This window comes from Lissotriton helveticus, chromosome 3_1 (genome assembly GCF_964261635.1).
Source record: "Lissotriton helveticus chromosome 3_1, aLisHel1.1, whole genome shotgun sequence".
NCBI lineage: Eukaryota > Metazoa > Chordata > Amphibia > Caudata > Salamandridae > Lissotriton > Lissotriton helveticus.
The window spans coordinates 62646673-62668165 of NC_136061.1; the positions used below are offsets into that span (position 1 = coordinate 62646673).

The window sequence follows — 21493 nt, forward strand, 5'->3', positions numbered from 1 at the left end:
TTTCCTTTCTTCTTTTTTACTCTCATCCATTCTCTCTCACTGTGTTCCATTCCTCTAATACTAGGCGCTTCTCTCGAGTTCAGGTTCTCCCCTTTTCTTCCACTCCTCCGCAGCGCCTTGGTTTCCTCAGTGACTTTACGTCCTTCTAAGCGCTTCTCAAGCTCAGCCTCTCTCCTTCCCTTCACAGCGCTTTGGCTTCCTCAGTGACTTAATGTCCTCCTAGGCGCTTCTCGAGCTCAACCTCTCTCCTTTCGCTCCAGCACCCCTCCACAGTTCCTTGGTTTCCTTAGTAACTTTACGTCTTCTAGGCGCTTCTCGAGCTCAGCCTCTCTCCTTCCCTTCACAGCGCCTTGGCTTCCTCAGTGACTTAATGTCCTTCTAGGCGCTTCTCGAGCTCGGCCTCTCTCCTTCCCTCCAACCCTCCTCAGCGCCTTGGCTTCCTCAGTAACTTTGGGTGCTTCTAGGCGCTTCTCGAGCTCAGCTCCTTTTCTAAAGCTTCGAATAAATTTACTTTTCACAACATTCGGAAAGGTCTAGGGAAAGCTTTGGAAGTTCACATCATCCTTCCCCACTGTGCCCTTCTCCAGCAGTCTTAGTCCATCCTAACCACAAACCCGACCCTTTCTCCTAGCCTCTGTGTGATCTTGGGCGCATCACTCGAGCAACGATAATGGATGCAAGAAGTTCAGCTTGTTATAGCTATTTTGCCTAATTTATGATGTATGGTGTTTGACAAGTTTTAAGTTTACTTCTTTTAAGCTGCTCACAAATAAACACGTTTTTCACTGCTGATTTCACACGCAACGCCACTCACACACGCAACTCATCCACGCAACCCCACTCATCGACGCAACGCCACTCACACACGCAACGCCACTCACCCACGCAACACCACTCACACACGCAACGCCACTCACACACGCAACGCCACTCACACACGCAATGCCACTCACCCACGCAACGCCACTCACACACGCAATGCCACTCACACACGCAACGCCACTCACACACGCAACGCCACTCACACACGCAACGCCACTCACCCACGCAACGCCACTCACCCACGCAACGCCACTCACACACGCAACGCCACTCACACACGCAACGCCACTCACACACGCAACTCATCGACGCAACGCCACTCACACACGCAACGCCACTCACACACGCAACGCCACTCACACACGCAACGCCACTCACACACGCAACGCCACTCACACACGCAACTCATCCACGCAACCCCACTCATCCACGCAACGCCACTCATCGACGCAACGCCACTCATCGACGCAACGCCACTCAGACGCAACGCCACTCATCGACGCAACGCCACTCACACACGCAACGCCACTCACACACGCAACGCCACTCATACACGCAATGCCACCCACACACGCAACGCCACTCACACACGCAACGCCACTCACACAGGCAACTCATCCACGCAACGCCACTCATCCACGCAACGCCACTCATCCACGCAACGCCACTCATCCACGCAACGCCACTCATCCACGCAACGCCACTCATCCATTTGCAAAACCAAAAGGTCAAACTCTTCTATTGCGAGACCTATTGCATTTTCAATGCTTGTTTAATTACTAGTGATTAGTGATGTTACAACTAGCCTGTAAAAACAATGGGAGGCAAACTGTTATAGACTTATTGTTGACTTCTATGCTTTACATGGTTGTATATTCATGGTGAAGATTAAATATGTCCTGTAGTTTCAATAGAAACCAGTATGACCGATTATTTGAACTGGCTCCAGGAATCAAAGAACATATATTTGGTATTGTTACTCCCAAAAAAATCAGACCAGTACTGCCAATATCAGGAGCATTGCCAAATCCCCAGGCAGTCATCAGTGAGGTAACACCATACCAACCACTTTGAGCAACATCTACATATCGGACTGCCCCAACCCAGAAACAATTTTGTCAATAGTTGAAGCTGCACCTTTTTAAAAAAACACTGCATCACAATGCATTAACTGTGCACAAACCAGAATACTTCTCCTATCACCCATTGACTTTATTCTATCTTTGACCCTGTACAGCACTCAGCTGCCTTTTGGCCAGGTTTGCCCTACAGAAATACTACTGTTTGCATACATCTCTTATCTTATTAACCCCGAATTACATCACCACTTAGCAAAGAGTAGAAGCAAACAGCAAGCCCCCTAACCATCTAGGAATGTCTGCTCCGTAACGAGTAACAACTTCAAAGGTGAGAGATCAATAGTAACCCGAGTGATCTTGGATATCATATTAATCGCTGCCATCCAGAAAGTTTGAATGCCCTGGCAATGCCAAACTCAGTAGATAAAGTCCAAGTAGAGGAGTGCAAATCTGCGACAGATCGAACTAAAGGCATTATCTGTGTTAGTAGTACTGGGATATGGTAAATATAGTGCATACATGTAAACTGTAAAGGTTTGTGTCTGTAATCATGGAAACATCAGAGGCAGAGCACAATAATGCTGCCCACAATCCTCTTCTATAGTTCTGCTGAAATCTGCCTCCCATAATTTACCAGTTTGAATCCCTATGTTTGCAGCTGTGAAGGTAAGAATCTTAAGTAACACCTATGTTAAAACAGACTCCAGCGGTTCCTCAGGAAAGGACAATAATCAATAGTACAAAGTCTGCCTCAATCTAAAGTCTGCAAATAATTTAGGTGACGTGGCCCCCAGATTCCCACGAAATTGATCCATGAAAATGGATGTGCCAAATTTATGTCAGACCTCGGCTAGTCAGTACATACCACTCGTCAGGTCGTCATAAAACTTTATTTCGATTCAAAGTAAAGAATCATAAAAGTATACATTTTAAAACACACAATACAAAGAAATTTTTCAAGTTTATAGGTTCAGGTTATTATCATACCATAAATTTCGACCACATTTTCAACACGTTACGAAGAATGTTAACGTAATTCATAGAAGCCAAGAAGAACTAAAATATATGTGATAATAAAGTGCGTTGTGCAGTTAAAAATTCAAAATCACATATATAAGACAATTTAACATTTCACAATAAACTAGGTCATATTTTCAATATCTGTTCCTGATAATAAGTGACAATCTAATGAAACTGAGCATAGCACTGCATATAGCAGGAGTATGTAACGATTTTAGGTACTCATAACCTTCTTTGTAATCGTAGGGTCGAATATCCATTATAATTGGTTTGATAAACCAGTTTCTCGGGATTTTATAGAGAGTGCAAAAAAGGACAAGGTGCAAAGTGCATTGCTGAGCTTTGTTCTCACATGGGCAAGGGGGTAGCCTCTCACACCAGCCCCCTTGCTTCGGAAAAGCAAATAGAAAATGCAATACATTAAGTCGAAATCTCGTTAAATAAAAACGCCATTGTGTATGTTCAGTGAATGATAAATAAAATTCGAGCTGCAATTTACCAAAAGGAAGAGTTACTTGACCATCATTTTTTAACAATCCCAAGGTGTTGCAGTAAGCGTTCTTAATTACCATCTTTGTGACCTGCTTAACGGATTCTGGTTTTTCATAAATATGTCCTAAACCAATTTTATGAAAGGTTTCCTTCACATACAACAACCATGGGATCTGCATAGCATAATCCAGCTCTACACAATGTCTCAAAATTTCTTTCGTGAGCTGCAAATCCTCAGAAGCGGTCGCTCCCCGCAGCCACTGGCCCTTGCTACGATCACTTTGCTGACCACAGAGCGCCATTACCCAAGTTTGCTCCTCTCACCGCTGACTGCATTTTGGAATCGGATTGCTGCCTACATATCGAAGCGCGCTGCTACATTTGGTATCGTACTGCTGCCTGCATTTTGGAGCGCGCTGCTCGTGCTAGCATTGCTCTCAATCAGTAGCGCCTACACAGCCTGATTACAATTTAAATTTAGTAGCCTCGCATAACGCTCGCTAGAATTGTGTAGTTGTAGCATTATTTAATTATTTTACTGTTATTGTGCCTCTGCTCACGAAGCTTCCACTCTTGTTGGCCCCAACCAGTTCCGGTTTCGCTTCTTTAGCCATTTGGTGTTATTTTTCCTCGGAGCCCGTCCCCTCCACCACGCACCCGCCTCCCAGCTGACCCTCCCCCCCACAGACTCAGTAAGCTCGCCCCGTCCCTGATTTCACTGTGACCGTCCTGACGCCGTCAGAAGCGGTCGCTCCCCGCAGCCACTGGCCCTTGCTACGATCACTTTGCTGACCACAGAGCGCCATTACCCAAGTTTGCTCCTCTCACCGCTGACTGCATTTTGGAATCGGATTGCTGCCTACATATCGAAGCGCGCTGCTACATTTTGTATCGTACTGCTGCCTGCATTTTGGAGCGCGCTGCTCGTGCTAGCATTGTTCTCAATCAGTAGCGCCTACACAGCCTGATTACAATTTAAATTTAGTAGCCTCGCATAACGCTCGCTAGAATTGTGTAGTTGTAGCATTATTTAATTATTTTACTGTTATTGTGCCTCTGCTCACGAAGCTTCCACTCTTGTTGGCCCCAACCAGTTCCGGTTTCGCTTCTTTAGCCATTTGGTGTTATTTTTCCTCGGAGCCCGTCCCCTCCACCACGCACCCGCCTCCCAGCTGACCCTCCCCCCCACAGACTCAGTAAGCTCGCCCCGTCCCTGATTTCACTGTGACCCTCCCCCGCCCCTCTCCCCTCCACTATCCATTTATGACAGATGCTTTTGCGCGCAGCGTTCACGCGCAGCGGTCGCGCCCCATGCGCGCTGACGGTGCGCCAAAGGTAAGCCCGTCTACGCCCGTCCGCGCCTGGACCGTGCCCAGCGCCATACCCCCTGGCCCCCGTACCACCACCTCCACCCGCATCACTTACGACGCCTCCACCCTCTTAGCCCTTAACACAGGCCGACTCCCCAACTGCGCCCAAGCCGCTCCTGGACACACCCATGGACCCTTCAAATGCATCTCCTGCAAGTATGACGGCACCAAGACCAACTCCTCATCCACGAACACCAAACAGATATCTGACCCCAACCACCTAAAATGCATCATACTCAACACCCGATCGGTCCACAAACACGCCATCGACCTTTGGAATCTACTAGACACCATCTCTCCGGACGTCGCCTTCCTAACTGAAACATGGATGAACGCGTCCTCAGCCCCAGACATCACCATTGCCATCCCGGAAGGCTACAAGATCACCCGTAAGGACCGCATCAAACAAACAGGAGGAGGCATCGCAATCGTCCATAAGAATTCCATCCGCATTTCAACCAGCTCAGACGCCAACCTCGCTAGCGCCGAACACCTTCACTTCCAGATCCACACCGACCCCAAGACCACACTCCGAGGCACCCTCCTCTACAGGCCACCAGGACCCCGTGCACAATTCAGTGAAGACATCACTGACTTTATCACCCCACACGCCCTTCCCTCCGAGGACTACATACTACTGGGAGACCTCAATTTTCACCTGGAAAAGAGCAACGACAGCAACGCCACCACCCTTCTGGACAATCTCGCCAACCTCGGACTCAAACAACTTGTTAATACCCCCACTCACTACGCAGGCCACACACTCGACCCCATCTTCACCTCCAGCAAACATATCTCCTTCAGTCACACCTCAGTTCTCCATTGGACGGACCACAGCTGTGTTCACTTTGTCTACAAAAAGACCACAACCCACAACATTCCTTAACCCACTTTGCAGAGAAACTGGAATAAAATCACCATCGACCAGATCTCCTCATCGCTTCTTCAAAACCCCCCGGCCCACTCCTCGAACGCCAACCAAGCAGCCGCTAACTTCACTCAATGGCTAACGAATAGCGCCGACAACCTAGCACCTTTGAAAAAACGTCAAATCAAACTAGGCAGCAAAAACGCTCCCTGGTTCAACGATGATCTTAAGACATCCAAGAAACTCTGTCGCTCCCTTGTGAAGGCCTGGAAAAAAGACCCAAACACCAGCACCAAGGACGCCCTCAAAAACGCCACCCGCACACACCACCAACTGATCCGGACTGCCAAGAAAGCTGCACTCAAAGACCATCTAGACAACAACACCCACAACAGCAAGGAACTATTCAACATCGTCAAAGAATTTACCAACCCCTCAGCCAACTCCAACGACATCACTCCCTCTCAAACCCTCTGCGACTCCCTTGCCTCGTTCTTCCACAACAAAATCGCAGACATCCACAACAGCTTCGACAACCAACACGGAGACCAACCCACCCAACCTTCTGCAGTACCCTCACCTCCCTTGAACATCCTTACTGATTGGAACCCAATCTCCACTGAGGACACCATCCGCCTGATGAACTCCATCCATTCAGGATCCCCCACAGACCCATGCCCTCACCATATCTTCAACAAAGCTGACTCCATCATAGCACCACACCTCCGAGACATCGTCAACTGCTCCCTCAACTCTGCCACCTTCCCGGAAAGCTGGAAAAACGCCGAACTCAGCGCCCTTCTGAAAAAACCCACAGCTGACCCCAACAAACTCAAAATCTACCGCCCCATCTCGCTCCTACCATTCCCGGCCAAAGTCATCGAGAAAGCCGTCAACAGCCAGCTCGCCGCCTTCCTCGAAACCAACAAATCCCTCGACTCCTCACAGTCCGGCTTCCGAGCAAAACACAGCACTGAGACCGCACTCATCGCAGCAACAGACGACATTCGAACCCTACTGGACAATGGAGACACAGCCGCCCTCATCCTCCTTGACCTCTCCGCAGCCTTCGACACAGTCTGTCATAACACCCTCCTACAACGCCTCAGAAACATTGGAATCCAAGGAAAAGCACTGGAATGGATCAGCTCGTTCCTTACCGGAAGAACTCAGAGAGTCCGCCTTCCACCATTCAAGTCAGAAGCCACCGAAGTCATTTGCGGCGTCCCGCAAGGATCATCACTCAGCCCCACCCTCTTCAACGTATACATGAGCCCCCTCGCGACCATCGCACGCCAACACAACCTCAACATCATCTCCTACGCTGATGACACTCAACTGATCCTCTCACTCACCAAAGACCCTAACACCGCCAAAACCAACCTACATGAAGGAATGAAAGAAGTAGCCGAGTGGATGAAACACAGCCGTCTGAAACTGAACTCAGATAAAACAGAAGTCCTTATCTTAGGCACCTCCCCTTCCGCCTGGGATGACTCTTGGTGGCCAGAAGCCCTTGGAAAAGCACCCACCCCGACGGACCACGCACGGAACCTGGGCATCATCCTGGACTCCTCACTCTCGATGAACAGACAAGTCAACGCCGTTTCATCTTCGTGCTTCAACATTCTTCGCATGCTCAAAAAAACATTTCGCTGGATCCCCACCGAAACTAGAAAAACGGTCACCCACGCACTGGTCACGAGCCGCCTGGACTACGGTAACACCCTATACGCCGGAACCACCGCAAAACTTCAGAAAAAACTCCAACGCATCCAGAACGCTTCAGCCAGACTCATACTAGACATCCCGCGTAAAGACCACATTTCTAGTCACCTGAAAAACCCCCACTGGCTCCCCGTCCATAAGAGAATAACATTCCGCCTCTTAACCCACGCACACAAAGCACTTTATGAACTCGGACCCGAATGCCTCAACACACGACTCTCCTTCTACACCCCCCCCCCCCCGCCAGCTACGCTCCTCCGACCAAGCCCTTGCTACCGTACCCCGCATCAACAAAACCACCATGGGAGGTAGATCCTTCTCCTAACTGCAGCTAAAACCTGGAACTCACTCCCCATTCACCTTCGCCTCACTCAGAACCACCTATCATTCAGAAAGCAACTTAAAACTTGGATATTCGACAAGTAATTCCCCACCCTTCCTCAAGCGCCTTGAGACCCTCTGGGTATGTAGCGCGCTATATAAATTATTTGACTTTGACTTTAGATAGCCAAATTTTCCTCCATAAAAGCAATGGAGAGACATGGATGATGTCACTCACAAATTCTATACCCATCTCTGTATGACAAAAGTTGTTTGGTGAACTAGTTGGAATAGATAAGAGACGCTTTAAGAACTTGTTTTCCATGACTTTTATTTGAGTGCATTTATGTGTCCCCCATACCCCTGCCCCATAATTCGCGACGGGCAGGCATTTTGCTTTATACAAGGTCTTCAAATTGGCAATTGGTTTTTGTACCCGTTTACTCGAGAAGCGAAAAAGGGCCTCTATAGATCGCGTGGTCTTTTGTACTCTAGCCGTAATTAATGGAACCCAACTCAAGTTCTTATTAAAAAGATTTCCCAAATAATTAAAATCTACAACTTTTTCAATAACCAGATTTTCTATGGCAAACCTACGGATTTTAGTCCCTCTGGGACCACAAACCATTGCAAATGATTTTGTAAAATTGACCCTAAGGTCTATATCCTTCATAAAATCAACAATTCAAACAAGATTGCATGCTGTTGGCAGTTAGAGTCATTAACACAGTGTCATCAGCATAGGATAACAAAGGTATTTGTTTACCATTTACTTTAGGGAAATCTGAACAATTCTCCAACAGAAATTTCTCTAGTCCATTTGTATAAACTAAAAACAAGAAAGGTGCCAGAATGCAGCCCTGGCGTACACCTTCAGTCGAAGGGATAGATTGTCTTTTCACCCCCCTGCCATATCTAATGGTCACAGTGGTAGCAGCATGTAGTCTGCGAAGCAAGGTAACCAAGGGTTCCTCAAACCCCATGGTCTCCATCATCCGCCATAACTTATCCCTGCAAACAGTGTCAAAGGCACTGGATACGTCCATGAAGGCCAGGTGTATAGAAACACCCCTGGCCTTCATGTACTTACCCATAATCAGAGCCAGATTAAGACACTGCTCTGTTGTCCCCTTGCCTCTCCTAAATCCATACTGTGAGTCCACAATAAGGCCAGATGAGTCTGCCCATGTCTCCAGACGAGCTATTATAACTCTCCCCATCAGTTTACAAGAAGCATCTATTAACGAAATAGGTCTATAACAGCATGGGTCGCGTTTGTCACCTTTTTTAAAAATTGGTACGACTACCGCCTCTTTCCATGATAAAGGGATACGCCCGACCACAATCGCCTTAAAAACATTAAGTAGTAATGGCGCCCATACATCAAGGTTATTTTTAAAAAGGTCTAATGGCACTGCATCTGGGCCTGGGGCTTTTAGCGAAATACCCTTCCTTAGGGCCTCTTCAACGTCAAGAAGGGAAAGTGAGAGACTAAGTGATAGAGCTGTTTCATAATGAAAATCCATACGTCCCTCATTATTAGTTGCCAGACTTACGCCCTATGGGTTAAAAATGTTACTATAATGAGCCACCCACGTTTTCCCCGTTATATGGGTTATCATATTTCTTTTTTCATCGCTATTGAGGAAAGGGTGATTTATTACCTCCCAAAATAGTCTGCTATCTCTCAGGTCTGATGCTTTCTCAAGATCATCCCATGCCTTTTTTTTTAACTCTAGTTTCCGTTTATCAATAGTTTCCTTGTAAGTTTTTCTCATACTTTTGATCAGGTCCTTATCCCGAGGGACTTGGTGCAATGCCTTTTTTTAATGATGTTTGTGCTGCAGAACATTCTGCGTCAAACCATTTATGCTCCCTTGGTTCTCCCTTCCCTACCGGTATAAGAAGGTGCGTGGCCACATTCCCACAAAGAGCTTCAAAGTTTTGGATTATCATTTCAGGGTCACAGGTGGACATTAAACAGGTGTCTACCTCCAGGCGATTGCCTTTAAAAATCTTTTCCTCCAGCTTCCTCGCATCAACCTTATCCCATTTTAAAGTTAAACCTTGGTTTAGGCTGTATTTCATTGGTTGTTCAGAAGGCTGGTCCTTCTCAAGCACAGGGCACGACTTCAAAACAAGGGGGTTATGATCACTAGTGGGGTTTACTTCAATTTTAGATTCATCAACTAAATGGGTATACCTACTAGAAACCATAGCAAAAGGGGAGAGAGGTTGGCCTAACGGCTAAGGCGCTCGACCTCGGACCTGGGGAACTGGGTTCGAGTCTCGGTAACGACGCCAAAAACCCCCTGTGATTCTGGGCAAATCACTTAATCTCCCCGTGCCTAAAATGAAAGTGTGTCCTCATGTAACGTAACTGGTGCTATGTAAAGCGCTCTGATAACTGATTCGGTTCGGTTCTAGTTCGCGCTATATAAAAAACTCAACAAAAAAAAAAAAATCAATCACACTCGTTTGACCCCCCCGTCCCTAGAAAGGTTGGTATTGGCGAGAATAAAGTAGAGGATGACATATCCAAAATACAGAGATCGTGTATCACAATGATACTGTTCAAAGCTTCTCCTTGTAAAGAGTGCTTAAAATGGGCCAGTGGTTGCTCATTAGTGTCAACCAAACCGCAGGCCCTAGTCCCACTAAGATTACATAAGGAACAATTAAAATCCCCTACCCAGATAATAAACAATGAAGATGAACTTTCAGTCACCTTAGTTATCTCCCCCTGTAGTTTATCAATAACAGATGTAGCGTGGGGGTCAAAGATGTTGTAGTACCAAATTAATCAAGAGTAAAGGGACTTGAAACAAATTTACAATCAGAAGTAATTGATACCAAGGAGAGTCCACTAATTTAAGTGTCATCACAGTATTATATTTTACAGAAATAGCGGTCATTAATCCACCCTTTGCCCTTCCAGCTAATGAAGGTTCGGCATGTACATTGAAGGATTGGTAACCATCCAAGTCTTGATCATTTCTGCTCCAGGTTTCCTGGAGGCAGATAATGTCAAAACCTTCTATATATTTTGTCCATGCCTCATCCTGCAACCTACGTGAAAGGCCTGCTATGTTCCATGAAATTAGGCGGAAAGCATGCCCATCTGATTGATTACTTAATGATACTGAGCATGTACTTTCTGCACACAATGTGGTACTTTGTCCCATTTCGATGTCCTTTTCTCTATCCTGATCATCGCCAAAATCTATGCCCATAAACCGCATATTGTTAGTATTATGAATTGACTTTAATGCCTCAAGCTCCACAAAGGAGTTATTATCTAAGCCATCTTTCTGATTTACTTTGTTATTTGGTGCTACCGCCACCATTTCTTCATCATTACATGGTGTTACTTGGCCAACCTCCGAGACACCCCCAACCATGTCCATAACGGGCACTTCATCCACAAGAGGAGTGACACAGGGATTTATTTCACTACCGTCAACCTTTTTAGCCACTGCTTTTCCTGCCAAGGAGAGGTCCATTACAAATTTATATGGAATTTCAAAAGGTGCCCTACCAGTTGTCTTGATCACAATATTCCCACTAGAAATGTTCGGGAGTCAATCTACCCCCTCCAAGCCTGTAAGTAGCTCAAATCGATTTCTCAGGGGGAGATGCTGCACCGCCCAGTCAAGTGGGTTTTCGCAATATGGACACCCCCTACGACAATTATATACCGGCTGAGGTAGACCATGATTCGCACAAGGGTAAAAATAATTTAGGCCCAAGGATTGAATATCTCCTACTCTTCCAAACCTTGGTACTCGGCGAATATGATCAACTACCCATGGGTGTCTAAAATTCACGATAACACAATCACCTTCAAGATCCTTTACACTACCACCCACCCAGCCCACCCTTCTAACATTTAAATTCTCTACATTAGAGGAGGGGGGTAGTGTTCTATTTTTATTGAGCCAATAAATAACTTTATTTTTCAGCTCCCTATGTGGTTCTACTTGCTCACGCTTGGTCCCCGGGACACCCGTCAGTATGATAGTATATGGTTCAGATTCGGGGGGGAAGGTTTACACAAGGCAACCGCTTTATAGAGCCTTCATTACCCAATGATGTATGCCCTTTTGGCTGGCTTTCCGCTGATTTTACATGCGGAGCAGGCAGCGATCTAGCCACCCCCCCAACCCCCCTATTCCTTTCTTCAGTAGGCCGCGGAAGGTTACTGACTATAGAGTTCTTCTCTGCACAGGGTTGTGGTGTCGGGTTTGTAGATCTTACAACGGTAACTGATTGAACAGAGTTACTAGACCCCGGGGCTAATGAAGCAGGGGCTGTGACATTTTTGCCCTCGATACCTTTTACTAACGTGTCCAGTGTACATGTGTTCGCAGTTACTAGCTTTTCTAGTTGGTCAAGTTTAGAATTAATTATTTTGGTTCTTTCCAATAATGGTAGCATCAATGATTTGATAAGTTTTCCATTTTAAGTATAAACCCCTCGTTTGCATTACATGGATACGTTATTTGAATAGGATCATAAGATGCCACAATCGAGCTAGGAGACTGGACAGCAGGTAATGAGATCAAATTTTGTATTCTTGGAATTTTTTAAGAACCGCCCTTCCGATGTCCACCCCCTCTTTTCCTTTTGCTAGGTTTTGGTGTGACTGTAGAAGTTTTACTTGATACTAGCACCTGATCTTGATCTTTTGGAGGGGATCTATGCGTCGAGCAAGATTTGGAAGTTGTACAGCTCGAGGCACTGGAAACGATGCTAGTTGAGATTGAGCTTAAAATGGAACAGGCCGCCAATTTATCAGGCCCCACCGGCAATAAACCGGAGCTTGGGCTCAGAACCTCTAAAGGGTCTATTGGTCTGCAGTGTTCTGGGGTGACCGCTGACCCAATAACACCCAAAGATGAGCGCTTCCCTGTTAAGAGGTCTATAGATAAACGTTTCTCTGTAAGGGCTATTTCTTTTTCTAATACAACTGTTGCCCGTTTTATAAACTGATCAAGGGTACCAGTGACCATCCCACCATTAGTTGTGAGATTTACTTGTCTTCCACTCCCTGAACGTAGTGCCATTATAATAATTTACCAGGTAACACTGGCACCAACGCAAAATGAATAATTGATAAATACACAAAAAAGGTTTAAAAACAGAGAGGGTAAGAACAACCCCCCTTCTATGCCAGCGAGGGAAATCCACACAATACCTAAAATCTTAGGGGGGAGGCCCAGCCCGGCCTCAATCGTCCTCGGACGGCCACAGACGGCCAGCCATTTACCCGGGCTTTGCCCGGCGCCCCGCGGTTGTGGGTGTGTCTATATAGATTTAGGAAGTTGCGGGAAGAGGCCCCAGCTGCGGCAGATGACGAATCGCAAGCCAAGCTGGTCCTCGCAGTCCCGCAGCGTGGAGCGTGGAGAAATCCCACGCAGGCAATCAGAGACACAAAGTTCCCAAAGTCTACGCCTGTGAGCGGATCCCGCAGAGCGCGGGCCGCGAGGCGTTATATGCAGCAGGAAGGAAGGTGCGGGAAGCGGCCCCAGCTGCGGCAGATGACGTGTCGCAAGGCAAGCTGGTCCTCGCAGTCCCGCACGTGGAAGATTGTCAGCAGAGCACTGCCCACAGTCGGCAAAATGTCCCGTGTAGCGTGGAGCGTGGAGAAATCCCAGGCAGGTAATCAGAGACACAGAGTTCCCAAAGTCTACGCCTGCGAGCGGTACCACTCAAAATGATGCACTGAAGGAGGAAGTACAGTGTTATGGAGAAGAGAAACTGTAGGAGAGTAGAGTTGTACACGGCCTGCTAACCTGCCCATCTAATGCCGTGTCCACAGATTACACCAGACCGTTAGTATAATTCTGGTTGTTTAGGTAGTTATGTAGTCAGGATTGTCTGGATTTTTCCCAACTCAACCTTGTCTTTCGTTGCCACTAAAAGAGGTCTATGGAGGGAAGGGTGGGACCAGAATATAGCATGGTGGGCCAGGGGAGCAAAATAATACCTCTCAAAGTCTGGGATTGAGAATCCATCTCTAACATAAGGTAGAGTTAATATCAACCACCATTACCAGGGTTGTTAGCAGGTCGACATCAGCTTGGACAACAAATATTATTAGAGTTATTTTTTAGGCACAAAATCTGCACAAATGAGTACAAACAATTTCCTTCCAATAGTCATATTTAGGTCCATCACACAAGAACACTGCTGAAATGTATAACAAATGAACTGTGGAAATTATGTCAATGCTCTTGCAAATTAAAATGCTACTGCTCACAAGGAGCAAAAGAGGGGGAGAGGAAAGCAGAGAGGCAACCAACACAATGAAGAAACAACTGGATTACTCATCTTTACCCCAATCCTACCCCAGACTCAACAGTAGCCCCACATCCCAAGGAACACCACGTCTACCACATCATAAGAATCACTACTTCCACCTCATCCAGAGTCCCTATGCAACCCCTCAACGTCGAGCGCCACCCCCCACACACATAGCGCTTCGCACGGAGTTCTTCCCGAAATCTGATCAGGAAGACCACAGAGGCTGGCGGACCCCACGTCACAAGTTTTTCTGACCTCCATCAAAGCTCTTTTTCTTATTTTATTTATTTGTGCAATTTTATATAGCGTGAACTTTACCCGAAGGTCAGAGCGCTTTACATAAGATCCAGTTGAAAACATAAGGACTAAGGGTTACATGCATAAACAATTGCAAATTTTTGCTTTACATAATAACCAGTTGAAAACATACGGACTTAGGATTACATGTGTTACAAAAAAAGGTACAAACAGAAAAAATTGCAAGTGTACAAGAGATAAAGTCACTCAAGGAGGAGATACAAATGGATATACTCTAGGCATATACTAGTAATATCTCTATCTACATAGGGAGGGGATACACGTGGATATACTCCAAGAGTCACATAGGAATGGTAGAGAGCAAAGCGGACTACTGCATATACTAGTGATTAAAGTTATCTCTATATACATAGGGAAGGGGTAAGACTGGATATACTCTAAGAGTCACATAGGAATGGTAGAGAGCATAGCGGACTACTGCATATTCTTGCACTGCCCATAGCATCCGCTCTCTTCTGTAGTATCCTGAGGCTGTAAAATCATCACCATAGTGTCTCACCACTGTAAACCCCTTACCCTGGCACTTCAAGGGCAGTCAGTAAGTCTTTCAGATCACTGCGGGCATCGTCATTGACTCACTACCGCCTGGTTATGGCACTGTGGTCCTTCTTCTATATCCAGTGACACATGTTAGTCCTACCTCCCTGTCTACAGCCCCCGGCCCCGGTTCCTCAGCGTTTTGAAAATCTGGTTACTATTTATTTATTTTATCTTTTATTCAGTACGTTTTTATAAAGCGCGGACATTACCCGAAGGTGTCAGAGCGCTGGCTCGGTCCCTTTTTCTTGCTTTGCCGACTGTTAGCTATAAACGAAGGCAGGGATAAAGAAGCCTGTAAACGGTGTTGTACTGACTTAAACTGTCAAAATAGACTAGTGTTCAGTGATTGGCTAGAAATACGACCTACCCCGGAAAGATCTATTCTCCCCGGAAGTAAACATACACATTCCGGAACGAATGTCCCATCCTTTACGGAAGTTGCGGTCCAGCTACAGGTGGGCCGGTGCGTCCCAGACTGTGCAGGATACAAATCGGTGTGCTCTGCCGGTTCATGCTGCCCGTGTTGGCCAGGGCTCACTCGGGGACTGTAGCCAGGGAGGTCCGGTCTCTGGCACTGCAGGGGGCGCTCACCTGTCGGTGGCACCCGCAGCACAGCCCGTGGGCAAGGTCAGTGTTGTGTCTTAATATTTAAGCGGAGGATGTGTGCAAGAGCAGTCTTTTTTCCCCTGATACTCATGAGCAAAGGAAATGGCGTTGGACGGAGGCACTTAGGCTCCCGGATTTTAAGTTTGAGGAGGAGTTTTGTGAGGTGTTACTGGATTTTTATCACGCTTTTATACATTTTGTTCACCTCTTTTGATTGTTGTGTGTGTTGGTTATGCTGTCATACATGCTTACATTTTAAATATTGTAAACGTATTTGGATGAACTATTATTGAACCCCGTTGACGTTAGTCAATGTGCTCTCGCATGTTTAATCGTTGATCTAATCTAATGATATTTATGTTTCCAGTTCGCCACGTGGAATTGGAATGCAGGCTGAAGATGTACTGTTATTATTTAACACGGCCTGTTGCTAGAGGAAGGTAAAGGAAGTATTGGCTTATTGGCGCAGTAAGACGATGACGAACCTGTGTGCAGAGCTCCTTCTACTACCTTCTGTATCCTCCACTGGGTCTTGCCATGTGGGTGCTGAGCCAGAGTCAGCAAAACAAGATGCTGATAAGGTCATTGAAGGGACGCATAGGACCATATCACCTCTCTGCATGGACCATGACTATCAGGTGGTGGGGATTGAGACTGCCCACCAAGGAACCTCACTGGAAGAAACCTGCACTGAAGCATATGAAGGTACATTAGATGAGGCAGTCTCTGTAATTACCCCTCCTTGCAGTCCTGCAGGTAGAGTGTTGCATCTTTCTTCTGAGGCATTAAACTACGTGCGATCGTAGCTAGATCGAGAAACCCACATGGTAATTTCAGTGGTCTGCTCTTTACAACAGATAAAATGGCAAAACTACAATAGCTAGATAAACTACATCGACGGCTAGCTAGACAAACAATTAATATATTTGACAATTGGCGGCACATAAAATCCTTCTGTTTTTAGGTCCTATGAAAACAGTATTTTGGTCAATAGGTACATCTCTAACATCAGGAGAGAAATTGCTCCAAAAAACAGCACCGATTCTAAATGTGTTTGCATTATATTTTTTTTGTGTGGAAATGCTACAAGAGAAAGCATGCATCACACATTTAGTGTATATTTGCCCACTCGTTGAAAAATATGCGACTGTGTGTGTATCCATTTTGGCCAACTACTCTTCTGTGTCTATAGCAGTGAAGATTAACATCACTGAGTATGAAGTAAAGATAGAGAGAACCCTTTATAGGTTTGACATGATTGGCGTGTTCACCTTTTAAGGTTTGATGTGTATGGTGTTTGCGCAATTCGTCTTGAACATATTGTATTCCATACTCACTTTAAGGAGTTTTGATTAAGCTGGTTTCTGCCCTGACTTCTTTTGGTCGATACTTCTGTTGCTGGCTTGAAATATTGTCAATTACATCTTAGATCAGCCTGTAGAAGTATTTGTATCAATATTTTCCTATTGGCTGCTTGGGTGTGTTCTTCTGCCTCCATTGCAATGCATAAGTGATATCTGAAATCAGTTAACAAGTGGCATATGGGAGCAATCCCTGACAGTGGTCTCTGAAAAAGTGTATCCAAAAAAAAGTCGCTTTTTTACGTCTTGCTTGACAGCGCAGCGACCATGCAACTCCTGTTACCAATACTTCAGCAAATATGTAGAGTGAGATTTGGCTCTCAGACAAGTATTTCTGTTGACCTTATGCTACTGGCTATATGGTGCATCTTTCCTCTTCCTAAGGGATTCTTGCAAGAGACCTATATTACATCAATCCGTGCTGTAAATCATCACACATACAATTGTTTATCTCATACATGCAGTAAACACAGAACACCAATATTTTTATATATATACACACATATCTAATTAATATATATGTAGATGTAATTACTATGTGTGTGTATATATAATTACACATATATTTTATATATTATATATTTATTTTTTTGCCGAAGCAGCACAAGTACATTACATGCAGCAGCATTGCAAGCTTCCTTCAGACACACACACACACACTCTGAGCACAGGTATATCAAGGACCACGGCAGTGAAAGGTTTTGCACATGCACTACCCCAAAAAATGAAACTGCAAATCATCATTTAGCTTGGTACACTGAATATCAATCTCACTATCCCTATTTCTAGCAGGCAAAAGCCAACAAGTCTGACTTTAGTGTGCTTACACATGTAAATAGCATTTGAAATGCCTTTGTTTACATATATTAGCGCATTAAAGCCAGACCTATTGGCAGTGCCAATGCTTAGTTCTATAGCGCCTGGCCTGTTTTTCAGATGCTTTTGTTTGCGTCTTAGTACAATAGGTTTAACGTTTGTTTGGCACGCTCACTGCCTTTGCCAATGCTTGTTCCCTGCTGTTCTGCCGTGTAAAATCCAAGAGTTTGACAATAGCAGTTATTAATTCTCGTATGTGTGTGTTTTTTTTCTTCTTTAATTAACTGCATGTGGCTGGCTTTCCATTCATGGGAATACAGATTTATTTAGCCTCATTAGTTGAAGTGATGTTAATGGAACATGGTGGGGAGTAGGTCTGCCTGGTTTATCAGAGAAACGTCAGTAAGTCAGTTGTTATGTGCGGGAAGGGTTAGACCCATGATGGAGAAAGGAGTAATTAGTGATATATGTGAGAGCACTACCAGTTCTAGCTGTTTCCTTGCTTTTACATTGTGTTTCCCATATCCAGCAGGACGGTGCAATATGCACCATAACATACCCATGGTTCCAAAAATAGAAATATTCTGTCACATTTTCACTAATCTTTTTGTTCTTTATCAGTGTTCTAAGTCTGCATGTGCTTGGGAAAGGTGCAGGCTTTTCTTTGCTTGCTATACTTATCGTGGTTGGTCGAGCTTTTGTCCTCCATTGTTTCTTCCTACTTTGTTGCACAGATTAGTAGCTTGTGTTTTGTGTGACTTTATCCCACAAAAGGTGATGTGGAATGCTTGTAGTAAGTCTACCCACTGGCAATCGTTTGGTGTACCATTGCAACCCATCAGTCTTTTGCCCACCATGCCACCTCGGTTTGGACCTAACCATTTGCAAATCAGTCTTGGTCCTGCGCTAGTAGGAACAGTCCAGCTCAAGCTGCCAAGCCCGGTCCTCCTATAACCGGAACACAAGCAACCCAGAGCCGGTTTCACCCTGAAGTCCATCCATCTCCATGTGGTTCTTCCAGTTTATTTCCTAAGTGCACTCTGATTGCCCAGACGGGGGTCCTGTGTTCACTCTACCACAGTGCTCAATGTATGCATCACTGGTGAGACCTTAGTAGGTCGAAACCGATTTGGGGTTGCTTATGTTCCCTTCTGAAGGAGGGCTTTCCTGGCAGTTTGAGACGGACTGTTTCCATGAGAAGCAGGGTTGGTACTGATTTGCATAAGACAAGTTTTTGACTAGAGTAGCATGGTGGGCAAAAATGATGGACTGTAATGCGGTCTATAAGATTTGTCATTTGTAGTCTAGATTAATTCATGCATTCCATCCATCACCTTCTCGTCACTGCAGTTTGTGTAACGTTATGCACCCGGTTCACTTTAGATCTAAAAAACATCTGCCTACGTCTAACCATCTGGGGAAGTTTGCTAAAACGCTGATGGTATATTGTGGCAAGAGCTGTGTAGACTGGACAAATGTTCAGTTTTCCTGTAGTGAGAGAGCAGGTTGACCAGCAGTATGCTTGGCTATGACCCCAAGTAATGTTTTTAAAGTGGGAGGGAAGGAACTGGGTCACCTAGACCGAGCAACTCGTATAAATGGTAGTGTGACTTGTTCAAACATTCTAAGAAATACATTTTAAAATGTTTTTTAAATAGATATTTGAAATTAGGGAGGATATGTGGTATACTGGCAGAGTTGCAGACTTTGGAATGTGCATGGGGATTGTAATAAAGACTTCATCATGATTGAAAAGCTCATGTAGGATACCAATTTGTGTTATAGCATTTTTCTTTTACATGCTCCTGGAAGGAGAGGCATGGGTCTTTCTGGAAGCCCCAGGCCTTGCCATTTGTAAGGTAAGTTTTCTAGCTTCAAATCGGTAAGGCAATCTGCAAACTGAGGCTAGTGCTTAGACTGCTTGAGAATAAGCACCCTTTTGGTTGGTCAAGTCTTAAGAATCACTGCAGGCATTCATGTTCGGAAGCTTTCAAGTGTGGTTTATTAGTTGGTGAGTGTGAGATTGCAGAGTTCGGCTCTAATGAATAGTTCTTTACTCGTTACCAGCATCTGCAAGGGTTTTGATCAAGTTGGATTTGGCTTCCAGGTAAGGATTTTAAAGGCAGTGCATGAAATATTGATAGCAGAAAGCTTACAGGTGAATGTGTGGAGCGCAGAGTCTAAAACGGGGGCAAGCTTAAATAATTTTATTCATTTTTGCTTTGTATCCACTAAACTCTAGGTGTCTTGGTTGAAGAAGGTAGCCATTATTTGTGCCAGAAATGTGGTGCGAACTTTCCGTATTCCAGCCTCCTGTCCCCACATCAGTGCACTATGTTTTCTCAGTCTGAAAATTTGGATTTCCATGTAGCTTCCCACCTGAGTCTGACTGGGCACATACCGGAAATGCCATCATATGGCCAGGAAAGTAAGGCGCATCACACCCGGCGTAGCCTCCGCCTGTGCAAGGCACAGAGCTCCACAGAAGACAGCGGACAGGAGCATAATATCATGCCTTTGGATACAGAAAACGTTTTTTGCCCAATTTGTAAAGAGCAATTTACACAGCTTGATGAACTGAAGGGCCATTTTAAGTGTCACTCCCATCATCAGGAGGTGTTCACCTGCACGAATGGGGATTGTCGGTTTGCCACAGATGAACGCAAGTTGTTTCACATCCACCTACAACGGGTGCATAAAGTGACCCCTATTCCCTGTGCTCATAACGCCTGCCAACTCTTGTTTACTAACGCAGATGATATGTCGCAGCACCACCGTACTCACTTCCCCTTCCACTGTCTACATTGTAGCTTCGTGAGCTCAAATGTAAAGGTTTTCTGGCAGCACCGGAAAAACCATGTGGATCAGGCTGAGGATTCTCAGTCAACTCCTACAAGGAACATTGGTCTGAAAGCGCTCTCCAGGTGCAACAAGTGTGACTTTACTACTGTGTCGAAGAAGACACTGACCCATCACCTCCTTCTGCATTCAGGTACTTTCTCTGTTATTATTGGTGACACTGTGCTCCTGCAAAAGATGCCAGGTAACATGAATGACTTGCAGTAATTTAGGATTTTAAATAATCTGCAACTAAAGTGGACTGTGAAGTGCCAGACTAAAATATCAAATTTAGATGCATTTGTAAATATGGGAGAAATAATGTAGACTTTATTTGTCGTTATAAAGTGATTTGGAACTTCAGGCTAATTAATCCCTGTTACAGGAAGTGATGGTAATATAGGGCAATAAAATTAAGTGACCCAACAAAAGAAGGGTACAAGAGGTTGATGTGGAAGGGATGCCATCATAATGTTAAGGTGGTGATCAATAAAGTTAAAATTGGGTAGAATACAGGAAGGGATGTAGGTGCAAATAAAGGATATTTGAAGTAGTGCAGAATTTTGGAAGGGATCGTGACACGGAGAGAAAGTTGGATTGGATGCAGTCATGGACATAATTATAGAAGGGATGTAGGGGCGAAGAAACCGCTGAAAGGGAAGCAAGTAGTGAGAGAACACACTAAAAACAATGCCAGGCGTATAAGTTCAAGGAGTAATTTTGAGTGGCTTTCAGACATGAGGAATGCTATACAGGTAGAAGGGAAGAATGCTGGTACAGAGATGAAGGCAAAAGGATGGCATACTAGATGCAGACACAGCAAGACCGTATTAGAAGCAAACTCGGAGAATACTGTAGATGGTACAGGCACTATGGCAGCATAGAGAAGGTAAAACAAGCTGGGAAGGTGCAAAATAGGGGTTTCAGGTACTGGATAAATATTATGTAGAATGTGTAATTTCCAAAAGGGCAGCATTTAGAAGGGATGTGGAATATAGTGCTAACACT

The 21493-nt window shown here is 45.2% G+C and overlaps 2 protein-coding genes across 3 annotated transcripts in view; one reads left to right on the top strand and one right to left on the bottom strand.

Moving 5' to 3' along the window:
- The window catches only part of BCS1L (BCS1 ubiquinol-cytochrome c reductase complex chaperone), a 76756-nt gene extending 61544 nt beyond the window's left edge, over positions 1–15212 (bottom strand). Inside the window, exon 1 of one of the 2 annotated variants that reach the window (XM_078679231.1) lies at positions 15074–15212. The gene's annotated coding sequence lies outside the window, so the exon portion shown is untranslated. Of the gene's footprint in view, positions 1–14840; positions 14975–15073 lie in introns of those variants that run through there. The other variant, XM_078679232.1, reaches the window with a different exon arrangement.
- A 58-nt stretch (positions 15213–15270) lies between these two features.
- Positions 15271–21493, top strand: part of ZNF142 (zinc finger protein 142) — a 68216-nt gene continuing 61993 nt past the window's right edge. The window contains exons 1-3 of the mRNA XM_078679233.1: positions 15271–15491; positions 15838–16175; positions 19890–20639. Coding sequence (XP_078535359.1) covers positions 15947–16175; positions 19890–20639 — 979 coding nt within the window. The 5' untranslated portion in view covers positions 15271–15491; positions 15838–15946. The remainder of the gene's footprint in view (positions 15492–15837; positions 16176–19889; positions 20640–21493) is intronic.